The 20476-nt window shown below is 35.1% G+C and overlaps 1 protein-coding gene across 5 annotated transcripts in view; it reads right to left on the bottom strand.

The window, feature by feature from the left end:
* The window catches only part of Mpp7 (MAGUK p55 scaffold protein 7), a 233377-nt gene that overhangs the window by 165553 nt on the left and 47348 nt on the right, over nt 1-20476 (bottom strand). For all 5 annotated transcript variants that reach the window (XM_078023471.1, XM_078023470.1, XM_078023474.1 and 2 more), the window contains one exon: nt 4642-4802. In XM_078023471.1, the coding sequence (XP_077879597.1) occupies nt 4642-4678 (37 nt within the window). In that variant the 5' untranslated portion in view covers nt 4679-4802. The remainder of the gene's footprint in view (nt 1-4641; nt 4803-20476) is intronic.

Here is a 20476-nt window from a genome sequence, read left to right as displayed (position 1 = left end):
ATTTTTTTAAAGTATGGCACCGTTACAGGAATAAAAATAATATCAACTCTCTAGCCGATGAAAGCTATTTCCCATGGGTTAACAACTCTGATATTGCTAGATATGTAAACTGGACTTGAACTTAAAATTAAGTAGACTTGTGATGAATATGAGGGGCAAGTTTTTTAACTGCTACAGAAGGAATTTATAGATAAGCAAGAGAAAAAGGCTAGAATGATCCATTTACTAGTAGATCAGAGTTGGAGTCTTCAGTCCGAATTTATATTAGCTTAATATAGCTATAGCTGATTACACATAGAGATGTTCATATATAGATGCGGAAATTTCTATAATATCTTTGTAAATTTTCTCTAACTCTAAAATTACTGTAAAATTGGTTTATTAAAAATTTCATAAGATATTGGCCTTCTATTAATTTACTTATTAAATTTACTTATTAACTGTACATAAAAAGTGGGATTCGTTATGATATATTCATACATATATTATGCTTATAATTTAGTCAATTCTACTCTTTCACCCCCTTTCCATTCCTCCTCGCTCACTCTTTGATTCTCTTCTTTGACTCTCCAGGGATAAGTGGAAGGAAGAAGAGAGGCAAAAGGAAGATACCAGGGAAAGAAATGGAGCACATTATATTATATGCATATATGAATACATCACAATGAACCCCACTATCACCTATAACTATAATGCATTAATAAAGCAAAGAAAAGATGCCTTAAGATAAAATCAGTAGACCATTATAGTCAAGAAAGAGAACCCAGATGGAACGTGATGTTGATATGTGATAGAAGAGCTACTACAAATTTATGTGGAAAGAATAAAATACTGAATAACTGATTCTGGGACTACTGACAATCCATGAGAAAATAAAATTAGAATTAAGATTATATTAAATAATTATCTCCATGCAGTTGGATTAAAATTCCAAATGTATAAAAACCACTTGCCATATACAAAATGTATAACCTAGGGCTGTGGCTGTGACTCCGTGGTAGGGTGCTTGCCTAGCATGTGTGAGGCACTGGGTTCAAATTATTAGAAGAATATGTATATGATCTTTGGACAGGAAAGGCCTACCTAGGCAAAAGAATTTAAAAAAAAACTAAAGACTGACTTGACTACATTAAAATTTCCAACTCTATGAAAGAAATTATACTATTTCAGGGGCAAAAAGGGACAAACATTTGGCCAGAAGAAATGGTGTACCATCTATAAGAACCAAAGAATATGTAAATAAAAGTGAACAAGTTCTGCCAATAAATTAGAAAATGATAAGCAAACACCAAGATGGTGAAAGAATTTGAATATCTAAATCACTGTTTAGGTCAGATTTTTTGATGCTGCGACTAAAAAGTCCTGACCGAAACAATTTTAGAAGAGGAAAAGTTTATTGGGAGGCTCATGGTTTCAGAGATCTCAGTCCACAGAAGGCTGATTCCATTCCCTGCAGCTTAAGGTGAGGCAGAACATCATGGTGGAAGAGTGTGGCAGAGTGAAGTGGCTCACATAATGATCAGGAAGGAAAAAGAGAGACAGCTTGCCATATACAAAATATATAACCTAGGGCTCAGTGGTAGGGTGCTTGCCTAGCATGTGTGAGGCACCAAGTTCAATTCTCAGCACCACATATAAATAAATAAAGGCTCATCAACAACTAATAAAATATTTTAAAATATATATATTAAAAAAAAACAAAGACATGCCCCCCCCCAAAGACCCACGTCTTCCAGCCACATCCTACCCACCATCACTTATCACTCAGTTAATCCCTATCAGGGGATTAATTCACTGATTGGATTAAGGCTCTCATAACCAAATCATTTCACCTCTGAATGTTCTTGCATTGTTTTACACTTGAGCCTTTGGGGGATATCTCACATCTAAACCATAAAATCACAGAGGAATGAACAGGTATTTTCATTTATTAAAATCCTCAATGTCAGTAGTAATGTACCTTTAACACTTAAAATACTGTTTTTACCATTAGGTAGTAAAAATTATAGAGGCTGAATATTAGCAAGAATGTGGGAGAAAGGAACTTTAATGCACTGTCCATAAATCATTAACTGGTTTAACTCGTCTGGAGGACGATTTGATGGTACAATTTGATGGTATTGTTAAATGTGCACATCTTTTCTCCCAAAATATTTACAAAAGAAGCAGAACCAGGGTTTCATTAATAGTAGTATGGTCCACTACTTTGTGACACTGTGAGAAACTATGGATTAGTTCAAAAGAATAAGGTAGATATATAGATGTGTACAGGAATAGATACATAGATAAATATACATAAACACACACACTTTTACAGTGACTATACACCATGGAAGTACCTCTCCAAGACATACTGCTTGATACAGAAAATAATATAACAAGCCATGGCATATAAAAAAATCCATGACTAAAAAATTCAAAACAATGTATTTAAGTACACTCATATCTAATTAATTTTTTGTTAGTTCGTGGTTTTGCTGGTGATGGGGATCAAATGCAGGGCTTTCTGCATGCTAACATGTGCTCTACCACTGAGCCACATCCAAACGATGTGTTTAATGCGTAGAAAATTCTTGGAAGCTTCTATCAAAATGACAAAGAGACTGAGGAAAAGTAGTTATTACCATGTTGTACTTGTATAATTAATTCTTTCTTCTTAGTGAAATAAGCAGGAAGGGAAAGAGTGAGGAGTGAGTGGTAAAAGTGTTACATCGAAAGCATCTTCCCAAATAAGTACTGAGAGGTTGGGGCATGCTGTTCCTTGGGTGCTCTTCTGTCAGTTATACTCTGTTCTCCTGGAGACCTGATGAGGGTCAACATCAACCATATTGCTAAGCAACAGGGCTTATGGTAAAAATGACCCCAGATGGCCAAGTGCATCTGGACAAAGAGGACCTATGAGGGAACTACAAACATCTGATGAGAATACCACACTTAAGTGCTCTCTTAAGTGCACTAACCTTCTGTGCCTGATTCCAACCCTACTGGGACATAGATCAAAAAATACCATAAAACAGAATGTCAATCGGATGGTACTTTAGATACGCACTAAGTGAGATGTGGAAAAGCTCTTTGTAAATACTAAGTAGTCTGTGCCATTTTTCATGACTGACACCTAAACTGCCTAATAAATCATAAATACACCTTTTTAATCATGTTTTGAGTTATATATAAGCAAAAACACTTTGCATTCAGTTAAAATAACACTTTTTTGATGAACAGCAGGACATAAAACACAACTATAGTAAATTTATGGTTCAAATAAGTTTTATCTATAATTCTGAAACCACTACGGAAAGTTTAAATCATTCATTTTTATATAGAAGAACACAAATGTGAGAATATATAATAACTAAAAAGAGGAAAAAATTCCAAAGGAGCTGTTTTCCAAATTAATATCTTGACAAAGAAATATTTTATATAACTTAATCAAAATTTCTTCCTGACAAAAGCTAGTGTAAATCTCATGGCGGGGGGGAGAATTCTTAATAGATAAAGATGAGACAAAACTTTCCAAACTGTAAGTATGGAAATCCCAGAAAATAGCAAAGAATGATATCTGCAAACTATGCAAATAAAAATGCCAGTATAACATAATAACAACACAAAATTACATTTGTAACTCAGCTGTTTCTGAAGATAAAGAGCAAATGATTGGAATGGTATAGGCTGAAATAGCTATGTCAGCTGGTTGGAAAATAGGACCAGTAAGACCAAATTCAGCACAGCCAGTGTGACAGAGAGGAAATTTTTTTAGTCACAGTATGCCACCACTTCTTTCAAGGGGTCTTCAAAATGCAAAGCAGAGCCATGTGCACTTTTTTTTTTTTTTTTTTTTTGGTTGGGAGGCGGGAAGGATACTGAGGATCTAACCCAGTGTCTCACACATGCTAAGCAAACACTCTATGCCTGAGTATGTCCCCCGTCTCCCAGACACACATCCTTATAGGCATCCAGGAGCAAAAGCACCAAATCTGAGGAATACCAGGACCTTCAAGGGGCATCTGCCACCCCCACTGCATTCCCTAAATTAGATCAGAAAGGGGAAATTTTACATACACATGTGGGATATTTTTTTTCTTAGAAATATTCACTCTATGCCTCTGTAAATCTTAGAACTGATAAGATGAAATGTGTTTATGAGTTTTAATTGAATCCCTCAATGACATCTATCAATTTAGAAATAGGCATCACATCTGGAAGAAAATAGAGGAATGGAATAAAGAGGATTTTTTTTTTTTTAAGAAAAAGTAAAAGTGAGAGGTCTGAAGCAAAGGCAGCAAAGTTTATTAAATCTGTGTGAAGGGCAATACAGGTAGATAATTATGGTATTTGCCAGAATTTTCTGTATATTTAAAATACCTCATTTTTAAAAATCAAATGCACAGCACTACTCCAAAAGCAAGACAATGGGAGAACACCAACACAGACCACCACAGGGCACCACAACCTGGACAGAGAAGCAGTCAGAGAGAGGCCTCCAGTAGCGTTTTCACGTCTAAGTTGGTTTCATGCCCCTCATGTTGGTCGCAGAGAAACAGGCATGAGCTGTTGGTGCTTTCTTATAGCAATGCTGCCTCTCACCACAAACAAGATTGAAGTAGGGGTGGAAGGAAATCTGCCCCTCTTGGCTTGGCATACCTGTGTCACTAGCAGATCCTGTGGACAGGGCTGGCATGATGCAGGCTGCGGGTGAGGAAACGCCCTCCACACACTCACGCCTCAGAAAGCCACAGGGAGCTCCAGTTCAACCGCCTGCAGCCACGCTGTTGCCCAGGATTTATATGTTGTGTGAGCCCTTTCTAGAAAGAAAAGAAATGTTTAAATATTAAAAAAAAAAAAAAGAATATCATTAAAAGGCAACATTCAAAAACTAATTCTAAATTCTTATTACCACACACTACCAAGGAGATCACAAGAATTCTAACAGAATTTCTTCTACAGACAACATGCAGTTATTCAGTGAGAAAGCTTCTGATTCTGATGTGCAATTTCTAATTGAAAACATGAATGCGCTTCACGCATGTACCAAGGCTTCCTTAAAGATTTTTACATTTGGTCTGGGGACCGCTGATGAGACAGATGGAGAACTTTAAGAAGCTTCTGTAAGTCGATGCCATTTTAAATAAAATTCCTTTCCTCTGTTATCATAATTCAAGCTATAATTCTTAAACGCATAACCAAGACCATATGAATTGTCAGCAATCTATAACTAATTATATTTTTTAAAAAGCTCATTCTAATATGATGACTGCAAAGTTTTCTAACTGAGGTCTTGCAAAGAACCTTGAAAGCCTTTTTTGTTGTTGTTACTAAAATTGAAGCAAGAAATTATTATAGATTTCCAAAGTGTTAGTAATTTAAACTAAACTTAATGATCCAAGCTAATAAGTAAATTCTTTTAGTAAAAACTAGGCTTTGATGTATCTTGGAAAATGTCAACTTTTTTTTTCCCAATAACTATCCTAAGTTTATCCCAAAATAGGCAGTATAGAGTTTGGTTTAATCTCTAATCCTGCTAGCTCTGTGATTTTGCACAAGTTTTTAATCTTATCAAATAAGCCTTAATTTCCTTACAAATGAGGAATTATCGTCCTCATAGAAAGGAATTATCGTTCTCATAGAACTGTTGATAATTGAATATGCTAAGACATACAACATAGTGTTTCACACACTGTAAATAAACAATAAATGTAATATGTCCAGGGCTTTTTTTAAATTCAGGTAATCTAATTATAAAATTCAAACATAAAAGAAAGTAGCAAGATTAAAATTTACATTGACCTAACACCTAGAAGGAGGCCATGTGGTTTAAATTTGGATTACTGCTGCCTAATAACGGAAAATACACTCCATTTACACTTTTATAGAACTCAGAACTAACTACACAATGCACTTATGTTCGTTTTTAAATGCTTTTGCCCCAAATCTCTATAACAAAGTCAGTCATTTGAAAGCATATTTTAACATATACAAGGACAACAGGAAAAACAGACACTGTAAACACTGGAAAAACTGGCTCACTTTAATTCCTAAAACCTTTTAAAATTGCTGATTCATATTACAGAATAAAGAAAATGAGTTTGCCAAATTTTACTTGAAAAAATCCAACTGTAAAAATCCTATTAAAGCCTTCCAAATTAACTTTTTAATTGTCAAAGTGAAACTCACTATTAAAAAATTGACCAAATAGTCTTTCTTAGACTAAACTATCTGCTGTGATGTCTTGAAATCTGCTTCATATAACAAAGATTCATGTAGTTAAAACATGCACACAAATTCATACAAAGATGAGTGCTAATTAAAAATATGAGGGCAGTTATTTTAAATACCAAATGAAAATATAAATCACTAAACTAAAAATTTTAAATTAGAGAAAAAAGACAAAGCAAGGTTTCATTAATGCTCAGCTCAGAAGATATTTTCCCAATGATTTTAAAAAGCAACTTTGCTTTGGTTGCATAAATTATTCTAATCAGGACTAAGATTCAACTACATGAAAATATTCCTTATATAAAGCAAGGGTAGAAATGAAATAATTCATACACAAAGCAAGTCCAAAAAAGACTACATATAATTTTAAAAAAGCAGTCAATTAATGGACTTTTATTTGCTCAAAGGAAAAAGAAATTTAAAACAGTTAAAATTTGAAAAGCATATGCACATACATTTCTATCATTAGAGCAATATGTATGTATGTACATTGGCAAGCATTTATTATATGTGCATATGTGTCTAATTTAAGCTCTTTATGCCTTGAGAAAAGCCATAATTTGTATGGTATAGATTGCCACTGTGAGTAGAGAAATGAGTATATAATATACAATCAATACTATACAACCTACAGTTTTCTTAATGGCTTAAAAATTTATAGTATTTTGCTTTTATAATCCATATATATCATATAAACTAAAGTGCTTTTATCAAATAATTAAAATGTGAACAGTGGGGAACATTTCATTGCATTAACACTAAAGAAAACCTTACAATCCACACCAAAACATCTCTTTGAGCAGATACTGCCCCATGTGAAAGAACTTAATCTCTCTCATTTTTTTCATAATGAACATTCAGGATTAATTTTTCCAAATCTGTGTATTTACTACACTTTAATTATCATCTAAGTATATATACTGCCAAGTAATTATCTTCTCAGAACATACATGTAGATTTTTAAAATGGTTTGATAGAATCCTAATCAGCAAAATACTTAACATTTTGTAGAACAGAGTTGCAATTGCCGGATTTAACTTTCAAATTGAGTTAAATTTTTGTGTAAAATGTTATTTTCTTTGGCTAAATTTATTGAAAATGCTTTGGAATTTGTCAGAACCTAGCCATAATTATTACTGACTGTTGTATGGAATCGATTTACTACAATACAAAAATACCAGCTGTTACAGTATGTCCTGAGAGGGATTACTGAATATTCTTAAATTGAAGTTCAATCCATCATTCCATAAAAAAGAGAAAGACTCAAAGCCAGGAACATAACAGCTGTATCAAGTGCACCTGAAGCATTTACAATACCCAACAGAACTATTACAACCCTCCTTTTAAAAGGCTTATTTTTGAAATTTCATTATTCCAGTTGTACCTTGCTTCTATATATCACACTGTATCAGGTTCTTCTGGCATTGATCATGTGGAAACAGTGAACTATGTAAAGGTCTATGAGCTTTCAATGTTCAAATTTCTACTGTCCCTGGCTAACCCTCAATGCTCCTGTGCCACTCATGACATCTAGTGGCCAACTACCGAAGTGCAAGTATCTGGAGCAGGAAGTGGTTTGCGTTTTCAGTAATTCAAGAATTTATTTCATTCCATCCAGTGACATAGTCATTTGCAATTTTTTCATTAATGTGAACACACACAGTTAGTGAGTACGAATAATAAACTGAAAAATCTCCAAGCATATTCCCTCTCAATTGGGTAGGGGGTGTTCAAGAATATGAAAACTTTTTTTTTAATTTGCTATTTCTTTTTTTTTAAATTAATTAATTTATTTTTTTATTGGTTGTTCACAACATTACAAAGCTCTTGACATATCATATTTCATACACTGGATTGTAGTGGGTTATGAACTCCCAATTTTACCCCAAATGCAGATTGCAGAATCACGTCAGTTACACATCCACAATTTAATGTCATCACAAATAACCTCTTTAAGAATTATATTAAGGGAGGGGAGGGGAGGGGGGATAGTAGAGGATAGGAAAGGCAGCAGAATACAACAGACACTAGTATGGCAATATGTAAATCAATGGATGTGTAACCGATGTGATTCTGCAATCTGTATACGGGGTAAAAATGGGGGTTCATAACCCACTTGATATATCATTTCACACTTTGATTCAAGAACTATGTAATGTTTTGAACAACCAACAATAAAAATTTTTAAAAAGAATTATATTAAGAAGCTATCAATTCACAAGACAACAACTATACTCAGTAATCCAACTGCAGATTTTATCACAAGGTGAAAGTACTCTAGAGTTACATTTTTAAACAGCAATAAAATAACACAACAAAATATAAATCTATTATCACAAATTTTTTCTTGAAAGTTCAATTTGAAAGATTCATTAGCTATATTTTCCAATGCAAGAGCAGACTGACATCTGTTAACTTTACTTGACGCTTCATAAATTCTATCTGTAAGAATATGAAGGAAGCAACATATAACTAAGTGGCATAAATCTGCTTACATGAAATGGTATTTATAGCTGATACACTAGTGCTTCTCAAGGTGTGGTAGTCTCCAAGATCTTTCCAGAGGGCTTCTTGAAGTCAAATTATTTCTAGAAATATAGTGAAATGTTATCTGCCTTTTGCACTGTCAATGTGTGCACCAATGGTGAAAAGTGATAGTGGTGAGACCACTGGCACCTCAGCATGAATGAATACAGTGGCACCGAACTGAAGCTATTCATAGTTCACTTCCCAGTACCGGAGGGGTAGCACAGGTGGGAAGGGAAGAGAAAAAGGGTTTGCTGTAGATTATCCTTAATGGAGTAATGAAAATTAAAAATTAATGGACTCTTAACTTCTTTTTAATATTCTCTGTGATGAAATAGAAAGTACACATAAAGTGCTATTGCTGGGAATAAAGCAAAGGCTATCTCAAGAAACATCTGTGTGATGATTTCAGTTGTAAACTAACTAGTCACTTGTTTCATGGGTGCCATTTTTAAAAGATCTAATGAATGCTAAACCTTAGTAATTGGGCATTTGACAGACATTTTCTTGAACATGAATGAAATGAATCTGTAACTTCAAAGAAACTAGCAGTATGTGTTGCTAATGATAAAACGTGAGCTTCCAAGCAAAAATTTTATAAAGCTTGCATCTACCAGAGATGGCCCTCTCTTTGCATGGTATGCACCAAGGTAACCAAAACAAATGCAAAATATAGGTAAATGAGTCTCCACTTTGCCTGGTTCTATCAGTGTTTCAAAATCACAGGCTTTTCTGAGAAAATCAGTGGTGGTACTAAAACCAATGTGATTTTTTTTTTTTTTTTTTGGTACTGCGGCAACATTTGGAAGACCTATATAACTCAGTGAACTTATATTTTCCTGTTTTCCAGTAACACATTAGAAAATCATTCATGAATAAATTTATGTAAAGCACAAGATAGATTTAAAGTTCCAACACAATAAGTTTATGGTGTTTTCCAATTCTACACTGCAGCATACCATGACATATGCCGTTTTTTGGTGTAATAGAAAAATACATCCACAATTGACTGAAGAGGCTACCAAAATGATCCTACAGTTCTGAGTTACGTTGGCTTTTCTCATATCTTTCAACCAAAACACGTAATACAAATTGAGCATCGACAAATGAGAAAATAACTGTTTCCTGTTAAGCCAGAAAATAAATAGACTTGCAACTCACTGATGTTTTTTTGTTTGTTTGGGGGAAAATAGTTATTTTTTTATAAAAATGTTATTTGTGTTAACAAGTAACAAGTTTAATATTTTTTAAAAAAATGAACCTAGTTTAACTTCCAATGTTTAATATTGATCAATATAGCCCACATAATCAAACCTCTTCAGAGTCTTCAATAACTTTAAGAGTGTCAAAAGATCTGGAATCCAAAAGTGTTGAGAACGGCTATTCTAAGCCAAAACCCAGCAAACATTTTCTGGGAAGGATCAGACAGGAAACACTTCGGGCTTTGAAACCCATATGGCTTCTGTCTCAGCATAAATAACAGGCATGTGAGCATGACTATGTTCCCATAACCCATTCATTGCCAGAAATGGGGTGTGCTGACCACAGTTCTATATGCTTGCATCCTACCTGCCAGTGACTTCAAGATCTAAAAGCAACATGCTTGTAACATTTTTATTGGTTATCATGGAAATAATAATAACAGTGTGATATAAAACCAGATGCAAAATAAGAGGGATGGAATTTTTAAAGATGCACTTTCTAATCATCAACAAAATTAGACTCCAATTTTGGCTCTCCTAAGAATCTTGTGCTCATGGTCACTGTCCAGCATGCTAACAGAGGATCGCCCCGCATGTTGCTAGCCCAGGAAGACATCCAAATTCAAAGTGTGAAGTACGGATTCTAAACAAGACATATCACTTTCACACCACTGTAAAGTAGAAGAGTGAAGTTTTATGAAGTGAATTATCCTAAGTTGAGAATTATGTGTATATGTAGGAACCTTTAAAATCTGCTTACAGCTGCCAAAGTGTTCAGATGTTGTTTGTAAGAAAATATGCCTTATACAACCCAAACCCAAAATCCTAGTTTTAAGCGGGGGAAAAAAGGAACAACTGTGAAAGATTAAAATGCCCCACATTTTTACAAACTCAACAGGGTTCAAGTGTTATGGAATGTGAAACTAACGTATCTTCTTGCCACAAATGGAAGGGGAAATACCAAAGCAACAGAAGAGGAGCATCTCATTCAAAGAATCTTTATAATCTTTATAAAGAGTTAAAGACTGAAAAGAGGAAAGGGAGGATAAGCTGCTTTATAAACTTAAGAGACCCGGGTTTCCATAGGAAAGTCGGCCAGGAGCCCTGGTCCACTCACAAGGAAGGCCATCCACCAGGAGCGCTTTCTGGAGAAGGTATACACTGCCTGCCTCATTCAGCTGACCTTCCTGGAGGCAGAGGTGGAATGGATGACCTCTAGCACAATAGCCAATGCATGAGGACTCCAGTTTTATTCCCCTCTCCTCACAGTGCTGTGCACACCCACCACCTCCTCACCAGAGACAATGCTCTTTCTGATGACGACCACTGTCACTGGGTTCACTTCCTACCACCTAGCACTAAAATGTCTTGGCTTCTTCTTCTTCAAGATTACACTGTTAGCCATCAATGACTGCTATTTTCACTGTGTCGTGGTTTCTTCTAATTTTGGCTTCTTCATTGTTGGGGGCAGGGAAGAATAATACAGCTCCTTTGTTACATGTTGTTTGAATAATTCTCAATTCCAGATCCATCTCAGCATTCCACCGGCATTCTGTTAGATCTTCTCTATTGGAGAAACCAATTTTTACAACCCTTTTTTATAATTAAGGTACACAAATGTAATTTTATGTTTTGTTCAACTTATATCCCTCATAAGATTTCCTTGAAGAGGGAACCTGTGTTACACATCCCTAAAAACTGCACAATGGTCCTGCTATGATCTGGATGTTTTGAGCATGGTCCCCAAGTGTTCACCTGATAGAAGCTTGGTCCCCATGCAGATGTATGAAGCAGTAGAACATTTAAGAGGTATTTGCCTCGTGGAGATAATTAGGTCATTGGAGGCATCACCCTTGGAAGAAATCAATATTGGTTTCTTATAGTAAGTGACTGCCCACAGGAAGAGGTTTTGATAAAGCAAGCCCACCAGAGGCTGAAATGTAACCAACACTGTGAGGTAAATGAAACTCTTTACTTTATAGAGCACCTGGCTTCGGGTAATTTGATATAGCAACACATAACACAGGGACCTGGACTAACACAGATTCCCATTTATAAATATTTCAATATGTGGCCAACTCCAACCTTCCAAAACCTTTATCTTTCAGGTCAAACTGGCCTAATTCTTTTGCTTATGGGGAGTTAGTAAAGCAGAATAATAATAGCACAGATTTTGAAATTAGACAGACCTAAGATCATATCCCAGCTCTGCCTTACTTACTATATGACCTTGGCCACACAACTTAATGAAATTAAATTATGCTTATATAATTGTAAGTCAACAGATGATAATTTCTATTAACACTTTCCAATCTCGTTTTCACCACTATTTCCCACTTCCTCTAATCTAGCAAACTTTTAGGATCCTATGATGCAAAGAATACATGCTTTGGTAGGAAACAGACCTTAGTTTTAAAATGTGAATTTGGGGCATAGTGGCTCACATCTGCAATCTCAACTGCTTGGGAAGCTGAAGCATGAGAATCACAAGTTCAAGGACAGGTAGGCACCTTATTGATATCCTATCTCAAAATAAAAAATAAGAGAGGCTGGAGATACAGCTTAGTAGTAGAGGACCCATGGATTCAATCCTCAGTACTGTGGGAAAAAAAAAAACGAACTCTACCACTTATTACATGTACAAGTTACAAATTATGAAAGGTTAGAAAACCATATAAAATCATTTTGAATACACATAGGAATGTTGGTGATGGCTTTCATTTTCTAAGTACATACAATTCCCAGACATGAGCTTAAAAATTCAACATATATTGTTGAATTCTCATAATAATCCTGTTTAGAAAACACAATTTCATGTCTTACAGATGAGGAAACTGAATTTTGAGAAATTTGTCCTATGCCCCAGCTTGAAAGGATTATAATGTCAGATAATATGAATTCAGTGCTCACATTTGTTCATTACACTACACAATGCTGCCTCTTAACTCTAAACTCCCTCAATCAGTTTTCTTGTTTATCAAGTAGAATATCTATGCCTCATTCACTTATTGTGATGACTAAACAAAACTTGCAAGATGCTCAGATGTTATGTGAATGACCTAATGGTTTTGTTCAACTTATATTCCCTCATAAGATTTCCTTATTTCCAACTTATATCTCTCACATAAGATTTCACACACACACACACACACACACACACACACACACACACACACACACTCACACAAAAAATAAACAAAATAAACCTTTCCATTAATATCCTTGAGTTTAACATGTTTAAAGCTGCCCAGTTCACATCCACATCCTCTAGTTTGCTCCTTAGGCACCTTATTATCATGCCTTCTCTGATTAATCCAAAACACCAAGCTGGTTCAGAAAATAATCTTCTCAGTCTTCAATCTTTTGATCACCAATACTTAAGTCTAAAACACACCTAAAGTTTCATAACCTATAAAAGCCACAGATATTTCTAAAGTCTATAGAAAAATCCTACATGGTAGCCAAAGATAACGTCTATATTGAACACAGCTATAATAAAATAATAATAGAGTAAATCAGAAGCTCAAGAATAAGATTCAGACTCTTTTGAATCTTTCTTAAAAACAAAATGTCACCACAGTATTACTAAACATTTGTAGTTAGTAATTTCCAAAATATCATAAAGGGTCTAAAAATAGATCACCCAATTAGCTAGTTTTATTAAAATTATGTATCACTTTCTATAAAGATTAACATGCGTAAAAATAGAACAAATCTCCTTTCCATTAAAAAAATACTCAACAAACTAGGAGTAAAAAGTAATTATCTCAACATAATAAAGTCCATATATGAAAGTCAACAGTTAACATCATATTCAATGGTGAAAGAATGACAGCTTTTCCCCTGAGATCAGGAAAAAGACAAGGATTCCTACTCATTTCTATTTGGCACAGTACTGGAAGTTCTAGCCACAATAATTAGGCAAGAAAAAGAAATAAAAGGCATTCAAGTAGAAAGAAAGATTTTATCTTTATTTGCAAATGGTACAACCTATTATGTAGAAAATGCTAAAGACTACACACACACTCACAAACACACACAAAATAAACAGTTCAAACTAATAAAAGAATTCATCAAAACTGCAAGATACAAAATTACATTTCTCTACATAATTAACAATTTTTAAAGAAATTTTTAAAATCCTATTCATGATAACAAATAAAATACTTTAGAAATAAGCTTACCCAAGGAAGCAAAGTCTAAACAGTATAAACACTGAGGAAAAAAAAATTAAAGATAACACAAATAAATGCAAAGATATCCCATGTTCATGGATTGGAAGACTTAATATTGTTAAATGTCTATACTAAAGTGACATAAAAGTTCAATGAGATCCATACAAATTCAAATGACATTTTTTACAGAATTAAAGATCATATTAAAGTCCAAGAAATCTCAACACATTCAAAATAAGCCAAAAAAAATCTTTTTTTAAAAAAAAGAACAAAACTGGAGATTGTGTTACACTTCTTGATTCCTACATTAATCAAATCAGTGTAGTATACCCAAAAAGATAGACAAAAAGACCAATAGGACACAACAGAAGCACAGAAATTAACCTTCATGTGCACATTCAAGTAATCTTTGACAAAGATGCAAAATAATTTAATGGAAAATGGACATCTTCTTCAACAAATACTGTTGGGAAATTAATGTCCCCATACAAAAGAATAAGATTTGGCCCATGCTTTATATAATTCATAATATTTAAAACAAAATGGATTTAAAGCCTAAATATAAGACCTAATATTTTATAACTCTGAGAAGCAAACACAGGGGAAAAGTTTACTGACAACAGATGCGGCCCTGATTTCTTGAATATGATACCAAAAGCACAGGCAACAATAACAGAGGGGTCTGGGGATGCAGCTCAGCAATAGGGTGCATGACTTGCTTGTTCAATGCCATGGTTCAATCCTCTGTACCACACACATACACAAATTCATAAACTTAGCAAAAATAAACCATTTCTTTAAAAAAAAAAAGATAAGAACAGAGAGACCAAATAGTACCAGATTAAATAGAAACTTATTATGAGCATCTAAAGAAACAATGAAAAGAGTGAAGTGGGAATCCACAGAATGGAAGAAAATATTTGTAAATCATAAATCTGATAAGAGATTAATATCCAGAATCCATAAGGGCTTCCTACAACTCAACCATAAAAAGAAACTGACCAGATATTTCTAAAAAAAAAAAAAAAAAAAAAAAAAGACACACACAGGGCCAAGAAGCATATGAAAAGATCCTTAAGATCATTGATCATTAGAAAAATGCAAATCAAGATCACAATAAGATCACTTCATACCTAAAATGGGTACAATAAAAAATAACAAATGTTGGGAAGGATGTGAAAAAACTGAAACCCTTTGTGCACTATTGGTGGGATGTGAAATGGTGCAGGAACTAGGGGAAAGACGTAAAGCAACTCCTCAAAAATCTAAAAATTCTGGGAAGGGTGGTGCACACCTATAATCCCAGCAGCTCAGGAAGTTGAGGTAAGAGGATCATAAATTCAAGCCAGCCTTTTGCTGGTATACATCCAGCAAAACTGAACACAGATCTCAAAGAAATATTTGCACACCTATACTTACTACAGCATTATTCACAACAGACAAAGGATAGAAGTAAGCCAAATGTCCATGACAAATGAATGAACAGACAAAATGTGGTATATACCTACAATGGAATATTATTCAGCTATCAAAAAGAAAAAAGACAGTCACCCAAAGACAAATATTGTATGGTTCCACTTATATGTAGTATTCAAAGTAGTTGAAAACATAAAAACAGAAAGTAGAATGGTGGTTGCCAGTGACTGTGGGAAAGGAGAAATGGGTTATTGTTCAATATCTACAGAATTTTAATCTTGCAAGGAAAAGGTCCTGGAGATCTGTTTGTTTCACTACAATATGAATATATTTAACACTTCTGAATCCTACATTTAAAAAAATTAAGATGTCACAAGGCTGTAATAGAGGAAAAAGTAGGCCCAAATCATCTTCATGTCGGATTAAGCCCCAACTTCCTTAACAAGACCCCTAATTCACAAGAAATAAAATCAAGAATTAATAAATGGGATGGATTCCAACTAAAAAGCTTCTTCTCCGCAAAAGAAACAATGAGGTGAAAAGAGAGCCTACATTTTGGGAGCAAACTTTTACCACACGCACATCAGATAAAGCACTAATCTCCAGGACATACAAAGAACTCAAAAACTTGACACCAAAAATACAAACAACTCAATCAATCAATGGGCTAAAGGAGCTGAACAAACACTTCTCAGAAAAAGATATATAATCAATCAACAAATATATGAAAAAAAATGTTCCATGTCTCCAGTAATTAGAGAAATGCAAATCAAAACTAAGATTTCATCTTACTCCAATCAGAATGGCAATTATCAAGAATACATGCAACAATAAGTTTTGTCGAGGATGTGGGGGGAAAAGCACACTCATACATTGCTGGTGGGACTGCAAATTGGTGCAACCACTCTGGAAAGCAGTATGGAAAATCCTTAGAAAACTTGGAATGGAACCACCATTTGACCCAGCCATCCCACTCCTTGGTCTATACCCAAAGAACTTAAAATCAGCATACTATAGTAATACAGCCACATCAATGTTCTTAGCAGCTCAATTCACAATAGTTAAACTGTGGAAGCAACTAGATCTCTTCAATAGATGAATGAATAAAGAAACTGTGGTGTATATATATACACACACACACACACACACAAAATGGAATATTACTGAGCATTAAAAGAGAATAAAATTATGGCATTTGCAAGAAAATGGATGGAGTTGGAGAATATCACACTACGTGAAATGAGCCAATCCCTAAAAACCAAATGCCGAATGTTTTCTCTGATATAAGGATGCCAATTCATAATGGGGACTGGGGAGGGGGGAGCATGGAAGGAAAAGACAAACTTTAGATAGAATAAAGGGGGGATGGGACGGAAAGGGAGTGGGTAGGGGAGCAGGAAAGACAGTGGAATGAGATGGACATCATTACCCTAAGCACATGTATGAAGACATGAACAGTGTGACTCTACTTTGTGTATAATCAGAGACATGAAAAATTGTGCTGCAATTGTGACAATGAATCAAAATGCATTCTGCTGTCAGATATACCTAATTAAAATTAATACATAAATTTAAAATAAAAGACATCAAGAGGCTAAGGCAGGAGGATCAGAATTCCAAAGCCAGCATCAGCAACTTATGAGACCCCATCTCAAAATAAAAAGGGCTGGGGGTGTGGCTCAATGGCTTAGCACCCATGGTTTCAATCCCTGGCACCAATTAAAAGGTAAAACAAATGCTAAATGGGAGTTTTTGTCATAATTTTAAAACAATTAGCATCATACTTTGCCAAGAAGGAGTTAACTACCAACTAATAGGAGCCAGAACAGTCGCCTAAGAGTCTGGTAAGCAGCACTCAGAGATGAGAAACAACACCAGAACTACAAGTGAACTGATTTTAAAAATAGCTGCACACACAATCTAGTCTTTACATGATGGTGCGTGGAACCATTCTGGAAGTCAGTTTTGAAAGACATGAGTCACTGTTGCATTAAAACTCACACACACTTTGTCAAAAAGGGCACACTAATAACAAGTAATTATGCTACAAGTTTGCAGTATAGTAGATGGTTTCAAATATCACTACCAATGATGACTCAACTAGTATGCCAAGGCACACAGTGCAGAGAACCCAACTCTAGTAATTTACTTTGGAAATGTTCCTAATTGTGGTTAGACAATGGTTCAACTCAAGGATATTTCTGTGACTTCTCTCTTCCAAGGGCAGAGAAGATGTAAGTATGTGTCACCATTCCCTTGAGATTAACTGAGGTCTTACAGCTTGGCTTGACTAATAAATAAGAGTGACAGGTTTGTCATTTTCTGAAGATACACTTAAGAGCCTGTGCAGGATTCCACATCTCTATCCTCTCGAACTGTCTGCTATTCCACATAATAGCACCTCCATCAGCTCAAGTCCCGGACATAGAACAGAACACCTCACCAACATGTGAGGGACATATAGCTTGAGCAAGAAATAAACATTTGTTTTTGGGACTGTTTGCTATTGAAGTGCAACTTAGCACATTAAAACTGATACATAGCTCATGTGTACAAACTAATACTATGATTTTAAAAAAACAAATCAATTGTTATTTCCTATGAGAAATACCTACAAAGAATCTGGATATTTATAAACATGATTTCATTTGTTAATACTAATTTGACAACAAAAATCATGCAAACTGTCTAGCTTTTTTAGTTTCTTAGGCCCTATGTCAGAACCACCATAAATAAGCTTTCCAAAAATGCATTTTCATTATAAAATGTCATGATACCAAAATTAGTCACATTTTAAATTAAGTACAGCAACAGTCAAAATAAATTTAATACGCAGTTGCTATGTTCATGCATATTTACATATGTATTTTTGAAGCTATTAAAAATAGGTGATAACAAAAGAAAATATGAGATTCAAAAGCATTGTTGATTTAGAATATGAACAACTCAATGTAAACTTTGGTTTTTCTCCCTGGTGTTCTACTTTCACACTCTTAAAGGATCCTCACTCCCCTATACACGAGCTTATGTCCATTTTTTTTCTGTATTCAAACACATCATCTATTTTATGATTTCATTTTTTTAAATATTTATTTTTTAGTTATAGGTGGATACAATATCTTTATTTCACTTTTACACAGTGCTGAGGTTTGAACTCAGTTCCTCCCATGTGCTAGGCAAGCACTCTACCACCACTGAGCCACAATCCCAGCCCCTATTTTAATGATTTCTAAAGCTAAAAGCATACTGGGAGAAGCTCCTCAGACAACTCTAATGTTGTATTTATGGAGCAGAATAGAGAATGCTAAGTTAAAAGAGAATCTAGTCTATGCTGGCCCTTTATGTATTAAATAGTGAAGACACTCATTGTCAGTTAGTTAAAAGCCAAGCAAATTCTTAAGAGGACTACATTGTCCATAAAAGTTTTTATGTTATTTTCTTCAATAACCTCAATAAACTTCATTTGTGTTAGATGCTGCGATCTATTGACTTACTTTGTAAGTTTTAATTTGCCTGTCTGAACAAGAATATAAGGGGAAAAAGTCAACATCTCCAAAGTCTCCTGTGAAGACAGAAGGAAAGTTAAGTTGCTATGGAAAGTAATATGCCAATCATTGTCCAAACGCCATAGGAAATGTTTACACAAGAGAGCATTTCACAGAACTATGCATCCCCTCTTGGAGGGCTAGTAGGCAAACTCCTTCCTACTAACATCCTCTGGAATGAGTCTGGGTAAGAGAAACTCACTTTCCAATGAATTTAATGTCAAGAAATTTGAGGGTTAGAACTTGAATGAAAAAGAGAAGGATGGGGGGACATATTTGGACACAAAATAATTTAAAGATTATTTGGAAACCAGCTGTAAGTCACTTCCTATGCACAAGTTCTTGAGACATGCCTACACAATGCACCAGCAAATAATGCCAACTCTGAGCAGGACACTTTTCACACAGGAACATGACTACTGTCGCTCAGGTTTCAGAGGGCATCTTCTCTGGGGAGCCTCCTTGGCTACCCTGTCTACTGTCTACACACACACACCCCCATTCCCACTGTGTCTTCACTGTGCTCACCACCATCTAATACACTACATATATGCCGGGTGTCTTGTCTGCTCTCTGTCTTGGGTACAAACCACAGGCAGGAACTCTTTTGTTTGTCTTGTTCACTGCTGGATCCTTGGTGTCTGAGAATAATCCTTCACAGAGTAACAGGTGGTTCCATAAGCTATTTTTTAAATGGATAAAGAAATGAATGAGTAAAGTGGAACCCCTGCCAATTTTAGTTATGATAATATCAAGTGTTTTATGTGTGACATTGTTATTCATCTTATACCACTCCTCTCACCCCTTCCTAGTTCTCCTGGTCAATGGAGGAAGGAAGCTAATCTCATTTATCATAATCTGTAACATTCACCAGACCAAAGGTAAGGCCAGCAAAGTCTCTAATTAAAGGTCAGTGCCCATGCCCACTGCCCTTTGGCATTTCCTGATTCCTTCTCCTGCAAGTGGTCCATGCTTGTGCCAGTGACTTGCATCCTGCTCACTCTTACCACGGCATGTGGCTGGACCATAATAGTTCTCCCTGTGCACCTGCTTTCTGAAACTTCCTCTCCTCGGGGTTCTAGAATGAATATAGAGCCAGGCCCTCCTTCCCTGGTAGGAGAAGTCTGACCACCTCCTCTCTAATGCCCCTTTCTCTTCCCATAGAGAAGCCTCCCATGGGTCACTGCCTTGGCCAAGAACAATTTCCAATACTATTTTTGTGTGCATTTGATATTTTGCTCTAATCAAAAAAGTTTTCTAAGTTTTATAAAAAGCTTTGATCTCAAATTCAATAGCATTTGCTATACATTCACTTCCCAAAAATCTCAGAAAGGTCAAGGAAGGGAAATACTGCATAACTACAAATTAATAACAGTCAAACCAAGCTTGCACAGTTGTT

This window comes from Ictidomys tridecemlineatus, chromosome 10 (assembly GCF_052094955.1).
Source record: "Ictidomys tridecemlineatus isolate mIctTri1 chromosome 10, mIctTri1.hap1, whole genome shotgun sequence".
NCBI lineage: Eukaryota > Metazoa > Chordata > Mammalia > Rodentia > Sciuridae > Ictidomys > Ictidomys tridecemlineatus.
The sequence above is the reverse complement of the archived record's forward strand: the minus strand, read 5'-3'. Positions and strand labels throughout refer to the sequence as shown.